This window comes from Zootoca vivipara, chromosome 16, assembly GCF_963506605.1.
Source record: "Zootoca vivipara chromosome 16, rZooViv1.1, whole genome shotgun sequence".
In the NCBI taxonomy this organism is placed as follows: domain Eukaryota; kingdom Metazoa; phylum Chordata; class Lepidosauria; order Squamata; family Lacertidae; genus Zootoca; species Zootoca vivipara.
The window spans coordinates 26024381-26041649 of NC_083291.1; the positions used below are offsets into that span (position 1 = coordinate 26024381).

General features: G+C 46.2%; 1 protein-coding gene across 1 annotated transcript in view; it reads right to left on the minus strand.

Moving 5' to 3' along the window:
• ACRBP (acrosin binding protein) overlaps positions 1-17269 on the minus strand; it is a 25632-nt gene continuing 8363 nt past the window's right edge. The window contains exons 4-9 of the mRNA XM_060269110.1: positions 13048-13829; positions 9649-9781; positions 5533-5712; positions 5265-5429; positions 5089-5175; positions 1-123 (exon numbers count right to left, since the gene is read on the minus strand). Coding sequence (XP_060125093.1) covers positions 1-123; positions 5089-5175; positions 5265-5429; positions 5533-5712; positions 9649-9781; positions 13048-13829 — 1470 coding nt within the window. The remainder of the gene's footprint in view (positions 124-5088; positions 5176-5264; positions 5430-5532; positions 5713-9648; positions 9782-13047; positions 13830-17269) is intronic.

Consider the following 17269-nt stretch of genomic DNA (forward strand, 5'->3'; position numbering starts at 1 on the left):
TCACTCTCTCCCCTCTTTATTAAGGATAAAGAATTTCCTGTTCCAAAGCACCACTTCCTCTTCCCCTTCTTCCCTACTTAGCACTCGGTAAGACTGGTATTTTTGGCAAGGCTTCCGCATCACCTGAGGACAAAGGGGTGAAAGAAGAACAATGGAACATTAGAGTTGACTTCTCCGCTTCTGACGAAGGATCGAATCACCTTGCCCCAAACTAACCACAGGGTTAGGGTAAAGCCACCAGTTCGGTCGCACAGGGCGCTGTGCTGCAGGGGCACCATAACAGTGCTGTAGAGTGGAGTGCAAGAGGCGGGGGGGGCACCTGATTTTAGCACAGCACAGGGTGCCACTGAAATTTGAGAGACCAAAGTTTGCCACTACTAGCCAAGTGGAACTTGGCATCCTTTAGAACTGGTGTGGGGAAGCCTTGGTCCTCCAGATGTTGCTGGACTACAACTCCCATCAATTGCAATGGCCATTGTAGTTCAGCAGCATCTGGAGGGCTAAAGTTGCCTTTAGAAGTTCCTGGAAAGAATAAGCTTGAGACATAGGAGGAAGCATGTGGCAGAGCCTGGATGCTCTGCAAAGACTGAACCAAGTTCAGATGGGGGAGCAGAACTGCTGAGTAGTTGGAAATGACTTCCAAAAGAGCGGCTAAGGGCTCCTCCAGATTTCTTGTTGCACCACACTTTCCAGGCGCAGGTCTGAGCTTTAAAGCTCCATGCCTGAGTGGTTTTTGTTTTCCCAGGTGTTCAAGACTTTCATATGTGCTTAAACTTTAAACCTTAATAGACAAAGTGATAAAAACTTATATAATCACTCCATAAAAAACAACAATGACACTCTTGTTCCAACTCTGACCCTGAGGTCATTTAGTCTAACCCTCTAAGATACAGGATTCACAAGATTTGAATGAAAATACCAACTTTATACAGAACCCTTTAGCAGATGAGTTTTTTCCTTAAGAGACTGATATCAGGAGCCCAACAATAACCCTTCTGTCCAACACAATTGAAGTTAAAACTAGACTCAGATAGACAATTCACCTTTATAGGAATAGCTGTTCAATTTTCCTTTAGTCAATATTCCTCTAGTCACTTGGAGAAAGACTCCCCTTTGGAGCCTCTCTCAATAACAAACATTTGCACACCTCATGAAGTGAACATTTTCAAGTTTCAAAATATTTTCAAAGCATTGAGCAAGCATTTTCAAACTTACAACTCTTTATTTTCCTTCATCCTGCCCCCTCTTTTTACTTTTGGAGAGGAAAAAATGGCCTTCTACAGCCTCTTTAAAACAAACCTTTACACACTACCTCCACTCTTTTAAATATTTGCCATGTTTTTGGGTTGATCAAGCCCTTACATAAGATTATTTAAGCAAGCTTGCCTTATTATTATATTATTTTAAACTATGCGTGCTTTAAAAAGGCAGTCTGTGGGTGTCATGGCCAAATTTTAAACACAAACCCCTAATTTCCTAAACCTGGATTACATCTCTCATTTACTTTAAGGGAAACAACGAACTATAGCAGACACAAGGAACAGACGCACATACACTTAACAGACAACACACATAACAGACAACATGTAACGTGTAAACATTCTGAAGGGGGTACTGGTCTTCCAGGGTCAATTTTAAAGTGGAGATTCTCTGTATGTTAAAGGAACCTCCTGGTAGCCATTTCCCCTCATCTGGGTGGTCCATAGTAAATCGGACCCAATGTTTTTTTCTTACAAAGTTTTTGCAATTGGTTCCCTTCAAGCTTGTCCGCCCCGGGGATTTCGTGCCAATTTAAGAGAACGAATTGGAGTGGACTTTCATCCTCAAAGTCCTTACCGGAGCCAAGCCTCAGTTGTGCTTTGCCTCGGTTGGGAGTCTGGGAAAGGAATTCCTTAGAGTGGGTTGCACCCATTTTACTTCTGTCTTTTTATACTGCAGTTCGGGTCCCCGACCCTTTCTCCTGGACACACTAACCTTCCGAGTCTATGACCCACCCCCACGTTCTAGTGGTGTTCCTGCCTACCGTTCGCGTGCACTAACTACTAGGCGGCTGGTGCAGCTAAAACCCTGTTGGAACCCTCCCACTGGTCATCAATTGCCTGAGGGTTCCACAGCAACTTCCCTGCCTCTTGCTTACTATGGAAAAAGACTACCTGCCTTGGACGCTTGCGTATGCAATGCCAGGTGGTTGGTCTTTGGAAAAAAAGGTTTGGAAAAGAACAGAGGAATAGGAAACAGAGCTGGGATAGCCAGATTCCCAGATTGGTAGAAAAGCGACAGTTTGCTCAGACTTCTGCTCAGTTTGGCAGAAGGGAGCTGGGACAGTCTTTCTAAGCTCTGCGTTTAACGTAAAGACTGTTGCCCTGGACCTCAGTTCTACTTTATAACTGTGCCTGGCAGCCTTGCTGCAACTAAGGTCCAAAGAGGAGAGTAGAAAAGGATAGTCCAAGCGGAGAAATAGATTTTTAGTTGCTGTGGTTCTTAGCTCACCCAAGGTGTCCCCTTTTAATACTCACGACCGATCCTTTCAGTCGAATCCCGTTGTCTCCAGCTTCCAACTGGTTCCTGAAGAAAAACAGCCTTGTCCCCTTAAACGTTGCTTCGTCCTGGGGGTCCCGCTTGGACTCTCAATTACTACCAAGTGCCTCGGGTCCTGAGGTTGGTTTACCCCCCTGCAAAAGGGGCAGGGGCGCGCTGGGTTCCCCTTCCCCAGTGAACCCGGAGCTCAAGGCAAAACTGGGGTCCCCGAAGTGGTCGCCAAAACTGTTGTAAAAATTTGCGGAGCTACACGGTCCTAGGAATAAGTGGATCCTTGACCCAGGTAGAGTCCAGGTATCCTGGCAGGCAGACGAATTTAAGCGTCTCCTGCCCACCAAACAACAGAGACCAAACCAGGACGTACGAAGCAAGGCACTTTTATTTTCGCTGTTGCAACAGGGTCCTTCCTCTCACGCAGGAGAACAAGGAAGGAACCCCAAACAAAGGTGTCTTGCCCTTAAAAAGAAATTTGAAATTGGTTTCAGCCCACCCCCCAGAAGCATCATCCATATGTCACAGAAGGGGTGTAGCCCAAGACCCCCCTCCCTAGATTCATCATAGGTACATCATGAAAGGGGAGGTCTGGTGGCAGTAATCTGAGCAGTCTGGACCCTGCCCCCTGCCCCCAAAACCTACTCAACAAAAAAGAGAGATATTTACATTTCCCTGTTTCCCAGCCAAGTTAATCACACCCTTTTGTCTGGCACCCAGGTATCAGGATGCCAGGGATTATCACTTTAATTCCTGAGACAATGAGAAGGTTCCCCCACCCCCCTTCTTCCTTGCAGAGGAACACCTGGTCAGATAGAGAGAGAGTCAAAATGGTGTCAGTCAGGCCTGTCTTCCTGTGCTGCTTCAGACATGTTTCTGTACATTCATGTACATGTTTTATGAACAATTATTTTATATATATATATATATATATATATATATATATATATATATATATATGACCTTAAAATTCTTATAACACAGGGAAAACCTGCATTTTACCACTGAATTGGAGCAAACAGCAATCCATGGGAAATCGCATTGATTCAGCAACAAAAATGACTTCCCCCAGGTGCATGGAAGTCCTGGAATCTGGATGACAAGACACCATTCTCGGTCTCTCTGATGTGCTCCAAAGGAAAGCACAGCAATGTGTTCAGCACCAGCTTGGCTATAGGACTTGCCAGAAGGAGGCGTACAAGGTGCCATCCAACTGTCTTAGGGATGCCACTCCGGATTTGTGTAGGGCTTACTCCTGAGCTTTTTCCCTCTCCCAAAGATATGCTGCAAGGTTTAGGATCAGAGTTTTCCTTCTCCCAGATGGGCTACCTTCCCAGGCTGACGAGCCCCACCTGCCCCTATCACTGCACCTTTTCTTCTCAGTAAAATGCAGGTGTTCCTGGGGAAATCACCATGACAAAAATAAGCAAATGCTCAGGCACGGTGCTTGAAAATGCAGACATGTGCCCAGAAACATGGCACAAAAGGAAGTCTGGGTGAGCCCTCAATGCATGATCCAACTAAACATAGACAGCCTTGTTGCTTTTTACCTCTTTTCTTTTTAGTTGAAAGGAACTGGACAAGGATAAGCTTTGCCTTTCCAGAACAGATTGAGATTGAATCCCGTCAAGACAGAAGTACTGTTTGTGGGGGACAGGAGGCGGGCAGGTGTGGAGGACTCCCTGGTCCTGAATGGGGTAACTGTGCCCCTGAAGGACCAGGTGCGCAGCCTGGGAGTCATTTTGGACTCACAGCTCTCCATGGAGGCGCAGGTCAATTCTGTGTCCAGGGCAGCTGTTTATCAGCTCCATCTGGTACGCAGGCTGAAACCCTATTTGCCCGCGGACGGTCTCGCCAGAGTGGTGCATGCTCTAGTTATCTCCCGCTTGGACTATGGCAATGCGCTCTATGTGGGGCTACCTTTGAAGGTGACCCGGAAACTACAGTTAACCCAGAATGCGGCAGCTAGACTGGTGACTGGGAGCGGCCGCCGAGACCACACCAGTCCTGAAAGACCTATATTGGCTCCCAGTACGTTTCCGAGCACAATTCAAAGTGTTGGTGCTGACCTTTAAAGCCCTAAATGGCCTTGGTCCAGTATACCTGAAGGAGCGTCTCCTCCCCCATCGTTCTGCCCGGACACAGAGGTCCAGCGCTGAGGGCCTTCTGGCGGTTCCCTCACTACGAGAAGCTAAGTTACAGGGAACCAGGCAGAGGGCCTTCTCGGTAGTGGCACCCACCCTGTGGAATGCCCTCCCACCAGAGGTCAAAGAGAACAACAACTACCAGACCTTTAGAAGGCATCTTAAGGCAGCCCTGTTTAGGGAAGTTTTTAATGTTTGATTGATTTCTGTATTTTGGTGTTTTGTTGGAAGCCGCCCAGAGTGGCTGGGGGAACCCGGCCAGATGGGCGGGGAATAAATAATAAATTATTATTATTATTATTATTATTATTATTATTATTATTATTATTATTATTATTATTAGGGAGCACTCAACAAACAACTAATTTCTTATACTTAAGCTTCAAGAAGGGAACTTGAAGGTGTCATCTCCCACCTTCTCTCCAGCAAGGTTGTCTTTCAGACACTGCTTGCTCTTGAAGGCACAGTAGGTGGGGTGTTGAACTCCTGTCGAGTCGCAGATCTGGGAAGAAGGAAATGACAAGGTGGTGGGGGTGACAGGAACAAACCAACATGATGGGGGCAAGGGACAGATATTCCATTAATACTCACTTCTTTTGGGAAATCTCCTTCTTGGTAGGAGGAATACTCCGTCTTCAACCACAGAGACACCCGATAATCATCACAGCCCTGAGCAGCCAAGCGACCGCACCAATAGTCTGCTTTCAAGCCTGCATATGACTCAACCCCAAAATACTCTTCTACCCCTGTGGGGACCTGGTGATTAAAAATGAGGAGGAGGGAAAGGGGCGGAATCAATGGAACTTGTCCTCAAGCGAAGCTTTCTCTAATATCTGGGCAACCTAAACGTTTGGCTTACCCTAGAACGCATAGCCCGGTGCTGAGCCAAGATCCCCGGGTTGATGTAGGATGTGAATATGCCACCAACACAGTGGGTCCGCTTCAGATTGGAGGCCCCTTGGCACTGCTCTGTCTTCAGGGAGCAGAAAGCACACTCAGAGCACATGTCGGCATGGCGTCGGCCAAGGCTATCACACACCTAGGGAGTGATGGAGCAGTGAGAAGGACCAAAACAAAGCTACGCCTGCTGGAACAATCTACCTCTCTGTCTTGAAGCATGTGGCAAACCACTGTTGCAGGTGCAGTCCTTCCCAACATGTCGGTCCTTCTGTTCAGAGTGCCGCCACTTGCCTACCCTGCAACATTCCTCAGATGAAAATAGGGACAAATGTCTGGCGGCTTCTCCTTCTCCTTCTCCTTCTCCTTCTCCTTCTCCTCCTCCTCCTCCTCACCCACTCCCCAGCAGCCACTAGGAGCTGCCCAAGAGAGGAGGCCAGCAGTGTCAGCCATAGAGAGCCCATGGGATGCTCCTTCACAGCTGCCACTGCTGTTGCTTGGGACAAGCGCTGGCTCATCCTCCCCGCCGAGCTCATGGGCAGGGGAAATAGGGACATTTCCGGATCCCTACCTGTACTCGTTGTATACATATGACTGTATTTCACCTGATCCATCCACTGTAATTATTAAGTCTGCAGATGATACTACCATAATGGGTCTAATTACAGGTGGAGATGAATCAGCGTACAGAGGGGAGGTTCAAAAAGTATCTACACGGTGCTTTGAGAATAACTTGCACCTAAATATTAGCAAGACAAAGGAGATGGTGTTGGACTTTTGGAGGAAGAGAGGGGAACTAGCCCCGTTCAGAGCCATCTTTCCCATAGGGCTTAGTGGTGCATCACGCCAGGGCTCTGGCCTCTCAGGGGCGCCCCAGCTGCGCCCCACCAACCATAAGGCTGGTGGGCATGCAGCTTCCCTCCCAAGCCTCCTCGGGAGGAGAGTGATCCCCGCAGAGCCTTAGGATGGAAGCTGCGCCCCGCCAACCATATGGCTGGCAGGCACGCAGCTTTCCTCCCAAGTCTCTGCAAGGATTGGTCTCCTCCCGAAGAAACTTGGGAGGGAAGCTGCGCTCTCCTCCTGCGGAGGCTTGGGAGGGGCGAAACTTTACTCCCAAGCCTCTGCGAGGATCGCTCTCCCGCAGCGGCATGGGGGAGAGTGCACCCCCCGGATGGCTGGCAGTGCGCAGCTATGGCCACCCAAACACTATTCATGGTAATTGGTCAAACTGTCTGAGAAAACTCAGGGGCTTGAAAGAAGATGAAAGAACTTTGATAGATTATTGGACAAGATCTGGAAATTATTGATTAGAAAGCAGTGACGAGGAGGAGGGAACTTTCTGAGTCTGAAGCATGGGGAGTCAATTTTAAATTTGTATAATTTGGCAGAAGATTTGGATTCATTGTTTAAATGAAATTTGTATAATTTGAGAATGAATTAGATGTTAAAATTGTAAAATCTAATTAAAATGTTTATTAAAAAACACCATCCATGGTAATTTGGGGGCGCTGGGTGCATAGCTGCCAAGTTTTCCCTTTTCTCGCGAGGAAGCCTATTCAGCATAAGGGAAAATCCCTTTAAAAAAGGGATAACTTGGCAGCTATGGCTGGGTGGATATTTGCACCCCAGCGCCACATATGCTAAAGACGGCTCTGGCCCCGTTGTATATCGGGGGGGGGGGGTTGTGTGGAGAGAGTCTCTTCCTTTAAATTCCTGGGGGTTTACCTTAGTGAGGACCTCACTTGGAAAAACAATATAACTCAGGTGGTTAGGAAGGCCCAACAGAGTCTCCATTTGCTTAGGGTCTTGTGAAAGAACAATGTTAAACAACAATATCTTTTTAAGCTCTTCATGTATCATAATCCAGAATTGTTTCACCATTCTGCAGCCCCACCACATATGGTACCTCCTTCTACTGGTCCACAATAGAAAGTGTCCTCTCATATTTTATCACAGTGTGGTACGTTGGCTTGACAGCCAGAGACAGAGGATGTGAACGCAGTACATGATATCATGGGCTGCCCCTTGAGTCTAATTGATGCTGCTAATTTTGCCATCTCCGCAAATTCAAACATTTTAGTTCTCCATTCTACTAATTCTGGTATTTTATCAGTTTTTCCATTTTTTCGCCAATACAATTCTGGCTGCTGCGGTTGCGTAGAGGAATACATTCCTTTTATCCTTAGGGATGTCAATCGAAACGAAACCCAGTAAAAATGCCTCTGGTTTCTTCAAAATTGAACTCCTGAATATCTTTTTAAGCTCTTCATGTATCATAATCCAGAATTGTTTCACCATTCTGCAGCCCCACCACATATGGTACATCGTCTCCACCTCTGTTTTACATCTCCATCCGAGTTTTGTTTGTTTTTATACATTTTGATAGTTTTTTTGGGGTGAGGTACCAATGGTAAAACATCTTCATTATATTTTCCTTAATCGAATAACACGCTGTAAAGTTTATGTCGGTTTTCCATAGCCTTTCCCATCTATCTAAAGGAATTGTTTGACCCATCTCTTGAGACCATTTTATCATTGGTTCTTTTATTACCTCATCTTTCAGTTCCCATTCAAGGAGCAGGTTATATAATTTCGATATTATTTTTTTATTTGGTTGTATAAGTTCACTTTGTAGTTTTGATGTTTCCTGGTCAAATCATATATATATATATATATATATATATATATATATATATATATATAGGCTAAAGATATGCAGTATCTGGTGGTATTGTAACCAGCTATTGCAATAATTCTTGACCTCCTCATAGGGTCTTATTTTTACCTCACCATGTTCCTTTGTTACTGTCGGTATGTTGGCCAATCCTTCCCATGTTTACTCTTTTTACCACCATAATTTCTAATGGAGATACTCACCATGGTATCTTAGGTTCTAGCAACCATCTATAAGTTGCCCATACTTTGTGTATAGAGACCTTCTGATTATATGGTTTAGAAAATCCCTATTTACTGCCGTTTTATCATAAATTAGACAGGCATGCCATCCAAAGCGGTTGTTCCATCCTTTGAGATCTAAAATATCTGCTTTTTCTAACATGATCCAGTCTTTTATCCATTCTAAACATGCTGCCTGATAATAAATTTTCCAGTCCGGAAGCCCAAATCCACCCCTCCCTGTCGTGTACCCTTTTGTATGGGGGAATATTCTGTCATCTCACCATTTATTATCAAATTGTCCCTTTGATCTTGGTAAATGGCTTTTATTCCATTTAGTATTGGTGTTCCTAAGTCTAATCTGTGTGAATTCTCAAAGGCCTAAATAACTTGGGCGCCAGTTGTCTGATTCCTGTGTTCCACTTCAGTCACTTAGATCTTCTGATGGCACACTTCTGGAGGTGCCACACGCCCTGGAGGCCTGGTTCACCATCACTAGAGAGACTGATCCTTTAGTGTGCTAAGCCCTGACCTGTGGAACTCCTTATTCTTCCCTCAGAAGTTTTTCGAAACCTTTGTATAGACAGACCTTTACCACATGAGTGTTCTTTTGCTGTTGTTGTTATGTTTTGTAAGGGCAATCTCTTTGTTGATTTTATTTTTATATGTTGCATTCCGCCTCGCTGCATTCTTTTTAAAATGAAAGTGAGGATTATAAATCCACAAATTAAGTTCTGTTCAACCAAACTGCCTCCCCTCCTCCTCTCATCAGGAGCTCTTACTAGCTCAGAAGCATAGCTGCCAAGTCTCCCGCTGAAAAATGCAGGATCAGCAGTGGTGCGGCACCGGAAGTTGCTTCTACGCATGTCTGGACATGCGTAGAAGCAACTTCCGGTGCCGCTTTGCCTGATTTCCGGTGCCCAGGCATGGGCAGAGCGGCACCCAAAATGGAGCCTCCCTGGCAGGTAGGAAATCTGGGGGATTTCCGGGATTTTTTTCCTATTCGGGATAACAGCAGAAAACGGATTAAAATTCAGGGGTTTCCTGCGAAAAACGGGAGTCTTGGCAGCTATTCTCAGAAGGTGGCACCAAAATTTAAGGTGGGCTTGGAGATCTCCCAGTTTATCAACTGCTGGGCTCTGCTGTAAGAAGGTATGAAACTGGCATCCAGCACGGAGCTTACCAAATCCCCAAAGCCAAAGGTTTTTGACTCCATTTGTTTCCAGGCCTTGCTAACAGCTGAGGATATGCAAATGTCTTGCAGCACTGCATAGCAGAGAATCACCAGCGCTTCTTCCTTGTCAAGAGCTAAGAGGCTAAGGCAACAAAGGAGAAACGGAGAGAAAGAAATTGTGAGAAGGAGGGCCATTTTGATCTCCCAACCCCCTCACAATATCTCTTAGAGGCAGCTCCGATACCTGGGTGCTCATCAGCCCAAGCAGAAACCGCTGAAAATGGCAGCCTTCTATGTCAACCCCCCCCCCCCAATTAGTCACTGTAACTAATTAAGGAAACATGGGACTAAGATGACTCATGTTTGGTGAAATGCATGTTGCGCTATCTAAGTAGATAGAGGAAGGGGAAGTTGATATCCAACTGCCATTTTCAGTGGCAAACCTCATGCCTTGTTTGAGCCTCAGAAGAGGTCCTTATTTAAATCCACAGGACAAGTGCCCCTATGGCGTAATGCAGAACCTCGCAAAATAGTTCCCCCCGGGTCCCATAAAGGAGATCTGTGCTTTGGAGGAACCCATAAATGGTTATCAACAGAGAGTCCTTTTACAATACCACCACATCGAAGGGCCGTCAGGGTATGTGCATGTTTTTCCCCCAATTACGGACAAGTAATCAAGTGATGCCTTTCATGAGTGAATGGGCCATTGTGGATGGTGATTGGCAAAAAGAGAGAAATGCCCATGCAATTGGAAAATCAGCAAAAGAAGTTGACAGTTTTAAAATAGATATTACAAATGGTTGGCTATGCAGTTGTTTAGGTTAATAAATAACTGATGCTGGTTTTACTAACCCAGACTAAGGATTCCTACTAGGACAATGGGGATTTCCTCCCTTCCCCTCTCTCTGAAATCCACTCTGAAATCTGTCTGGAGAATGCTGCAGAACAGTGTGTGGGATGTGGAGACGGGAGATCATTCCCTTTGGCAAGCAGAAATCCTTGCCCTGATGGAATGATCATCTTAGTGCAATGCTGAATGCCAACCGCAGACGTTGCTTTTGAAAAATTCGCAACATGCTCCTTTAAGCTCTCCCTACAGCTGCCAGAAAATCTAATTGTGCTCTATGGTTTTGCAATGCATTATCTGAAAGTGTGGAACTGCCAAAGGCTTGGGATACTTTAATACTCTAGCAGGATACACCAGCAAACTCGTGTCCTAACAAATGTGCAGATATGAAATCTTGACAAACGTCTTTGGTTTGTTTTTGTTTTTTAAGGAGAAATGTATGACTGGGGGAGAGGAGGAGGAGGAGTTCTTGGAGTAAAGACGAGGCAGGTGAGGAGAACATTAGTCCCCTGTCTTAGTTCCAGGTCCAGGGTTTGGGGGACCCTTAGGTAACACATCCACCATCTTTGTGGGTCTCCATTCTCCTCACCAAGGCACCACCACCACCTACGTACTCCTTTGCCTTGTTCTTCTGGGCCCAATCCCTACAACTCCCAGGGTAGGAGGAAGGCAGGAAGGAAGTGGAGACTACTGCCTCTTCTCACTGCTTGCATTTTTTGAGAAGGTAGCTGAACAGGTGACAATAATGAACAGGATGTTTGCCCCCTGTAGGGCTGTGAGCATCAACTAGTGCCTGACCACACCTACCCCTGACACAAGCACCGATTCCTTTCTCCCCATCGCTCCTTTGCTCTACATCACCTGAGGATGTGCTCCCCCCACCCCGTTTCTTTATTTGAAACTTCGCTCAACCTGTTATTCATTCATTCAAACCACATTTCTTTCCACATTCATGGCTTCTTGTCTGCGTTTCAACTTTTTGCCGTCGCTGCTGCTGCTTCCTGGGTCGGCGGCAACAGAGCTGATTCGGGGAAGCTGCCATTATAATTTCCCAGAATGCTCTGAGTATTGCATCATTGTGGGACATTTGGGTGTGGGTGTGTGTGGAAAAGGCAAGTTCCATTAGCACCAACCCCTTCTCTCCAAATGACGTGATATTCTAAGAAGTCTACGAAAAAGAAGTGGAAGTCCCCAAAATGAGCTGCTGCCACTCTTAGGGAAAGATAAACTCCCAACCCTCAGATGGGTATAAATGGGATGACAATGAATCCATTTGTACCTATTAATTACTCAGGGCAAGCCATTCCATTACATCTAAAACTTCAGCCAAAGTTTAATTCTTTGCTCATTATGAAACAGATATGCACCCTTAGAACCCACTCTTCCCTGAAGTAGCTGCTCTTTCTCTCTTTTTAAAAGTGAATGGATTTGCTCTTCCTTGTTTTTTTACTTGGTTTTAGAGTGTGTGGGCTTATGGCTATTTGTAACTTGGCCATCACAATGGATAAATAACTGAGGGACTGCTAAAAAGGTAAAGGTAAAGGTACCCCTGACCATTAGGTCCAGTCGCGGACGACTCTGGGGTTGCGGCACTCATCTTGCTCTATAGGCCGAGGGAGCCGGCGTTTGTCCTCACACAGCTACCAGGTCATGTGGCCAGCATGACTAAGCCACTTCTGGTGAACCAGAGCAGCGCACGGAAACGCTGTTTACCTTCCTGCTGTAGCGGTACCTATTTATCTACTTGCACTTTGATGTGCTTTCGAACTGCTAGGTGGGCAGGAGCTGGGACCGAACAATGGGAGCTCGGGATTTGAACCGCTGGCCTTCTGATCGGCAAGCCCTAGGCTCTGTCGTTTAGAGCACATCGCCACCTACTGGCCCAAATTGGGAGCTGAAGCGTTGCATCGATGTCAATCATTTCATATACCTTTGGGTAAGTTGTTTTTAAAGGAGTAAGGATATGGAGAACCAATGATTTCCATCATAAAACAAAGCAATGCAGCTGTCGCTCATCTACACACTGATTTAGCACTCACAGGGTGTGAGGCCCTGTACAAAACAAAGCCTCTATGCAATTCCTGACTAGAAACCACCTTACATTCAACAATAAAAAAGAACATGGATTGATGATGTAGGAGATCTGGGGAGGAGGCAGCACGGAGTAAAGTGAGAGCAGAGGAATGATGGGGGTGACTCAGTTGTATGGCTTTGCAGTGTGCCAGAATATCCCTACCCTGTAATATTGTTTGTTGGGGTGACTATGTTGACCGAGTTGAAGAAGCAAGTCTTGAAAATAAACTTTGGGACTTTCCACATTAGTTGTCCTCAATGCACTTTTTTATTTTCTACTTGTAAATTTAGTCCACACAAGCATTTTGGATATATAGAAATATATATTTAGTAAATATAATGAGGGGGGAAACAGGGAGGAGCTAGTGAGAGCTGACAACAATGCTGTCACAGGCATCTTCCTCTAGGCCCTGCCATCTGTGCTTGGGGGGCCTGTTTTCCTCAGCAAATGTTACTACTTTTGGCCTGGGAGCAAGACTTGCCCTTACCTCCCCTTGGAACCTTCCTGGCTAGTCAGGATTTTCAGATCTCCTTCTTTGTCTTTGAAAGGCTGCGCGTTCTCGGCATTCAGGGACTGCTCCAGGGAGAAGGCCATGCCGATCAGGCGGTGGATGCTCTTATGGAGCTGCTGGTTCGAGAGCCCCTTGGTGGCTGCCAGCTCTCCAACTTCGGAGGTGGCCGTTTCGGTGGTGGCCACAACTTCCGCAGTGGCCGCGACAAGCACGGCACTCGCGTAGTCCGGCTTGCTGGAGGGAGTTGGGAAGAAGCGTTCCTTGGCCACGGGCTCCTGGCCTGAGACGGCAAAGGAATACTTCAAAATGGCGTCGATGTTGGAGCGGAGGCGGGCGTCACGGGAGGGTGTGAAACCATGGTCTATTGGCGGCATGTGGCGCAACTGGCTTGGGGATGGAGAAACGGCATTGACTTCGTCTTGATCCTCGTACTCGTCTTCATGTTCATGCCCGGGTTCGTGCTCATGTTCATGCTCGTGCTCATGCACATGTTCGTGCTCATTATCGTGCTCATGTTCGTGCTCATGTTCGTGCGCATGTTCGTGCGCATGTTCATGCGCATGTTCGTGCTCATTATCGTGCTCGTGTTCATGCGCATGTTCGTGCTCATTATCGTGCTCATGTTCATGCGCATGTTCATGCGCGTGTTCATGCGCGTGCTCATGTTCGTGCTCATGTTTGTGTTCATGTTCGTGCTCGTGCTCATGTTCGTGCTCATGCTCTTCCTCTTCCTCTTCAAACTCAGGGCACAGTATCCGCTATCCAGGGTGGGGGTGAAGGAGAAAATTTGGAAAAACATGACCAAGTTGTCTTGGGTGAAGAATCCTCTCTCCCACACCCCCATGTCTCCATTTCTCATCAGCCCTAGTTCATTACCTGGTATTAGTATTAGTATTCGTATTCTAGGCCACCAATCTGACTGGGTGGCTTCCAACAAATTAAAACATCAAGCACAGTAAGATATCAAACATTAAAAACTTCCCTAAACAGGGCTGTCTTCAGATGTCTTCTAAAAGTCAGATAGTGTGTCCCCCCCCCCTTTGACATCTGACGGGAGCGCGTTCCACAGGGCGGGTGCCACTACCGAGAAGGCCCTCTGCCTGGTTCCCTGGGGATTCATATCTTGCAGTGAGGGAACTGCCAGTAGGCCCTTGGAGCTGGACCTCAGTGTCCAGGCTGGACTATGGGGGTGGAAATCGTCCTTCAGGTATACAGTGGTACCTCTGGTTAAGAACTTAATTCGCTCCGGAGGTCCGTTCTTAACCTGAAACTGTTCTTAACCTGAAGCATCACTTTAGCAAATGGGGCCTCCTGCTGCTGCCACACCGCCGGAGCACAATTTCTGTTCTCACCCTGAAGTAAATTTTTTAACCTGAGGTACTATTTCTGGGTTAGCGGAGTTTGTAACCTGAAGCGTTTGTAACCTGAAGCTCTTGTAACCCGAGGTACCACTGTACAGGGAATTTCCACATTTCTCCCATAAAAAAATAAATAAGAAAAAGGACTTCCCCTCTTGAAATACCATAACCTCAGTGAAGGCTTATTTTTTGCTGCTATTCCAACCAGACCTGGCTCTCTGGTGCGGTTAAGTCCAGCCCTATTTATATGCTGCTTCTATGCCAAAATGGCTTCTAAGAGGTCTTCTGCACAATGTCTGTGGTTTAGGAGGAAATGTAAGCTTTCCACACCCCACCTGGGATGGAAAAACATATAGGGTAGGACTACAGCTTACACCAGTGATGGCCAAACTTAGCCCTTCAGCTGTTTTGGGACTACAATTCCCATCATCCCTGGCTACTGGTCCTTTTAGCTAGGGATGATGGGAGTTGTAGTCCCAAACAGCTGGAGTGCCAAGTTTGGCCACCACTGGATTATACAATAGTGTTTCACCCCCCTCCCCACACACCCCTCCCGAAATTGGCTGGCAGGATTGTCAAGAGCCTCAGAACAGTGTGCGGGGGGAGGTGGGGGAATCATTATGTCTGATAAGCTGTAATGTTCTGAACGGTCAATTTAGCATGATGTGGAATTCCTCATATTATTTTAAAGAGAGGCCTGAAAGAAGCATCCTTTCCCCTGGCAGACAGACCTACCGGTATTTGTTTCATCGCCTCTTCTAAAAGAATTTTGGAAGGTTTTCCAAATATTAAATCTTCAAAACCCGATTACCGGGGGCAAAAGGAAAGGGAGAACGTGCACACAAAGAGGCAATGTTCTGTCTCGAAACAACCTTGATTAAATACATTATCTGGGGGGGGGAGGTATCACCCGTCTCCTGCTTAAAAGCAAATCAACCCCTGTGCCATTTCTAAGGAAGATGAGGCAGGGCCAGGAATCAAACAGATTGGGAAGCTACATACACTGTTGTTTCTCTGGGCACACGGGTTTTGCAAGTTTTGGAAGCACCACAAAAGAAATTGCAAAACCTGCTGGGCCAAGAGGCCACGGCGAAATGAGCCTATCCACCACTGGCAGAGGAATTAGGGGTGTTTGGTTCCCCTTCTCTGCATTCATTCCTCAGTCCTTCCAGCCTGGAGCCAAGGCAATATTAAAGTCCTGCTTGCTGCAGCAGATATAAAGGATCAGGGAAAGAAAAGGCAGGAAAGTGTAGCAATTGCTTAATCCCCCTTTAGATTGAAATTTCAGCAGCTGGTAAGAGCATGAGTAGTTCAGGGATAATTTTTTTTTAAAAAAAAAATTATAAGTTGTGTGCCCTTGCTTCTCAGTTTGACCCTTTTACATGGTTTTGTATGTTTTGAGGTATTTTATGCATTGTGACTTGCCATTATCTTTGTTGATTGCAGTTTGGTGATTCTTTATTGTAATTGTTAAGTGTAAACTGTTTAATTTTTATTCGCTGATATTTAATTTTACTGTTTACTCTTATGTTCTGACGAATTATTGACTATTGCTTTACAGTCGTACCTTGGAAGTCGAACAGAATCTGTTCTGGAAGTCCCTTCGACTTCCAAAACGTTCGCAAACCAAAGCACGACTTCCGATTGACTGCAGGAAGCTCCTGCAGCCAATCAGAAGCTGCAGAAGCCCTGTCGGACGCTCGGCTTCCAAAAATAGTTCGCAAACCAGAACAGCCACTTCCGAGTTTGCAATGTTTGGGAGACAAAACGTTCGGCTCACAAGCCGTTCAAAAACCAAGGTACGACTGCATTTGATATAAGTTGTTTATTTTAAAGTTGTGTTTTTATTATGACTTTTTTGTATTGGATCAGATTGTTAATAGGTGTGCGAACTTTGCTGTCTATTTTGTTGTTTCTTCCGGTTGTAAACCGCCTTGGATATGGTAATATAGAAAGGTGGTATACAAATTAAGAGTGAAATATTAAAATGAGAGTGAAATATCCCTGCCCATCTAAACATTTGCCCTAAGATCTGAGCAAAGGCAAGGGACTCGTAAGAAAATACGCCTTCCATACTGCGACAACCTCCAGACAGTCATGATTTCTGAATAGCGTATGTCAATTTAAGGCAGGAGTTTCTTGGTCTGTGCACTGGTGCACCTGTGTTGTCAAGGCTGCAAAATGGAGGAAGACTAATACAGTGGTACCTTGGTTCTCAAGCTTAATCCGTTCTGGGAATCTGTTCGACTCCCGAAACGGCTCAAACACCAAGGCATGACGTCCAATTGGCTGCAGGAGCTTCCTGCACTCAATCTGAAGCTGCGGAAGCCGCGTCGGACGTTTGGCTGCCGAAAAGCGTTTGCAAACCAGAACACTCACTTCCAGGTTTGCGGTGTTCGGGAACTGATTTGTTCGGGAGCCAAGCCGTTCGAGTACCAAAGTAGCACTGTATAGCACTGTGCTATCAGGTCTCAGTGTAGCTCCACCTCTCAAGGCAAGCTACTGGGTCCTTGCCAAAGCATCAGTAAGACTGTGGCCTGGTTTGTGTGGCACCCTGCTTCACCCCAGCCATCTCGGCTTGCCTGTCCACTCTCAGTCTGCATTTTTGTTCCAGCTCCTCTCTGGGCATCTTCTCATGTAGAACCTTGTCCTGTCTGTGCCTTTGCCCCAACCCTCCTGCAATACTCCAATTATGTGGGTGGGTGAAGGGTGACCTATTAAGGGACCTTCACGATATCCAACATGCCTCAACCTTCTGCTTTTTAGCCAAATCACCCAGGATTTCGTATTCTTCTAAAAACAGAAGCTCTATTGCAGTGGGCAGGCACACTTCTCTCCCC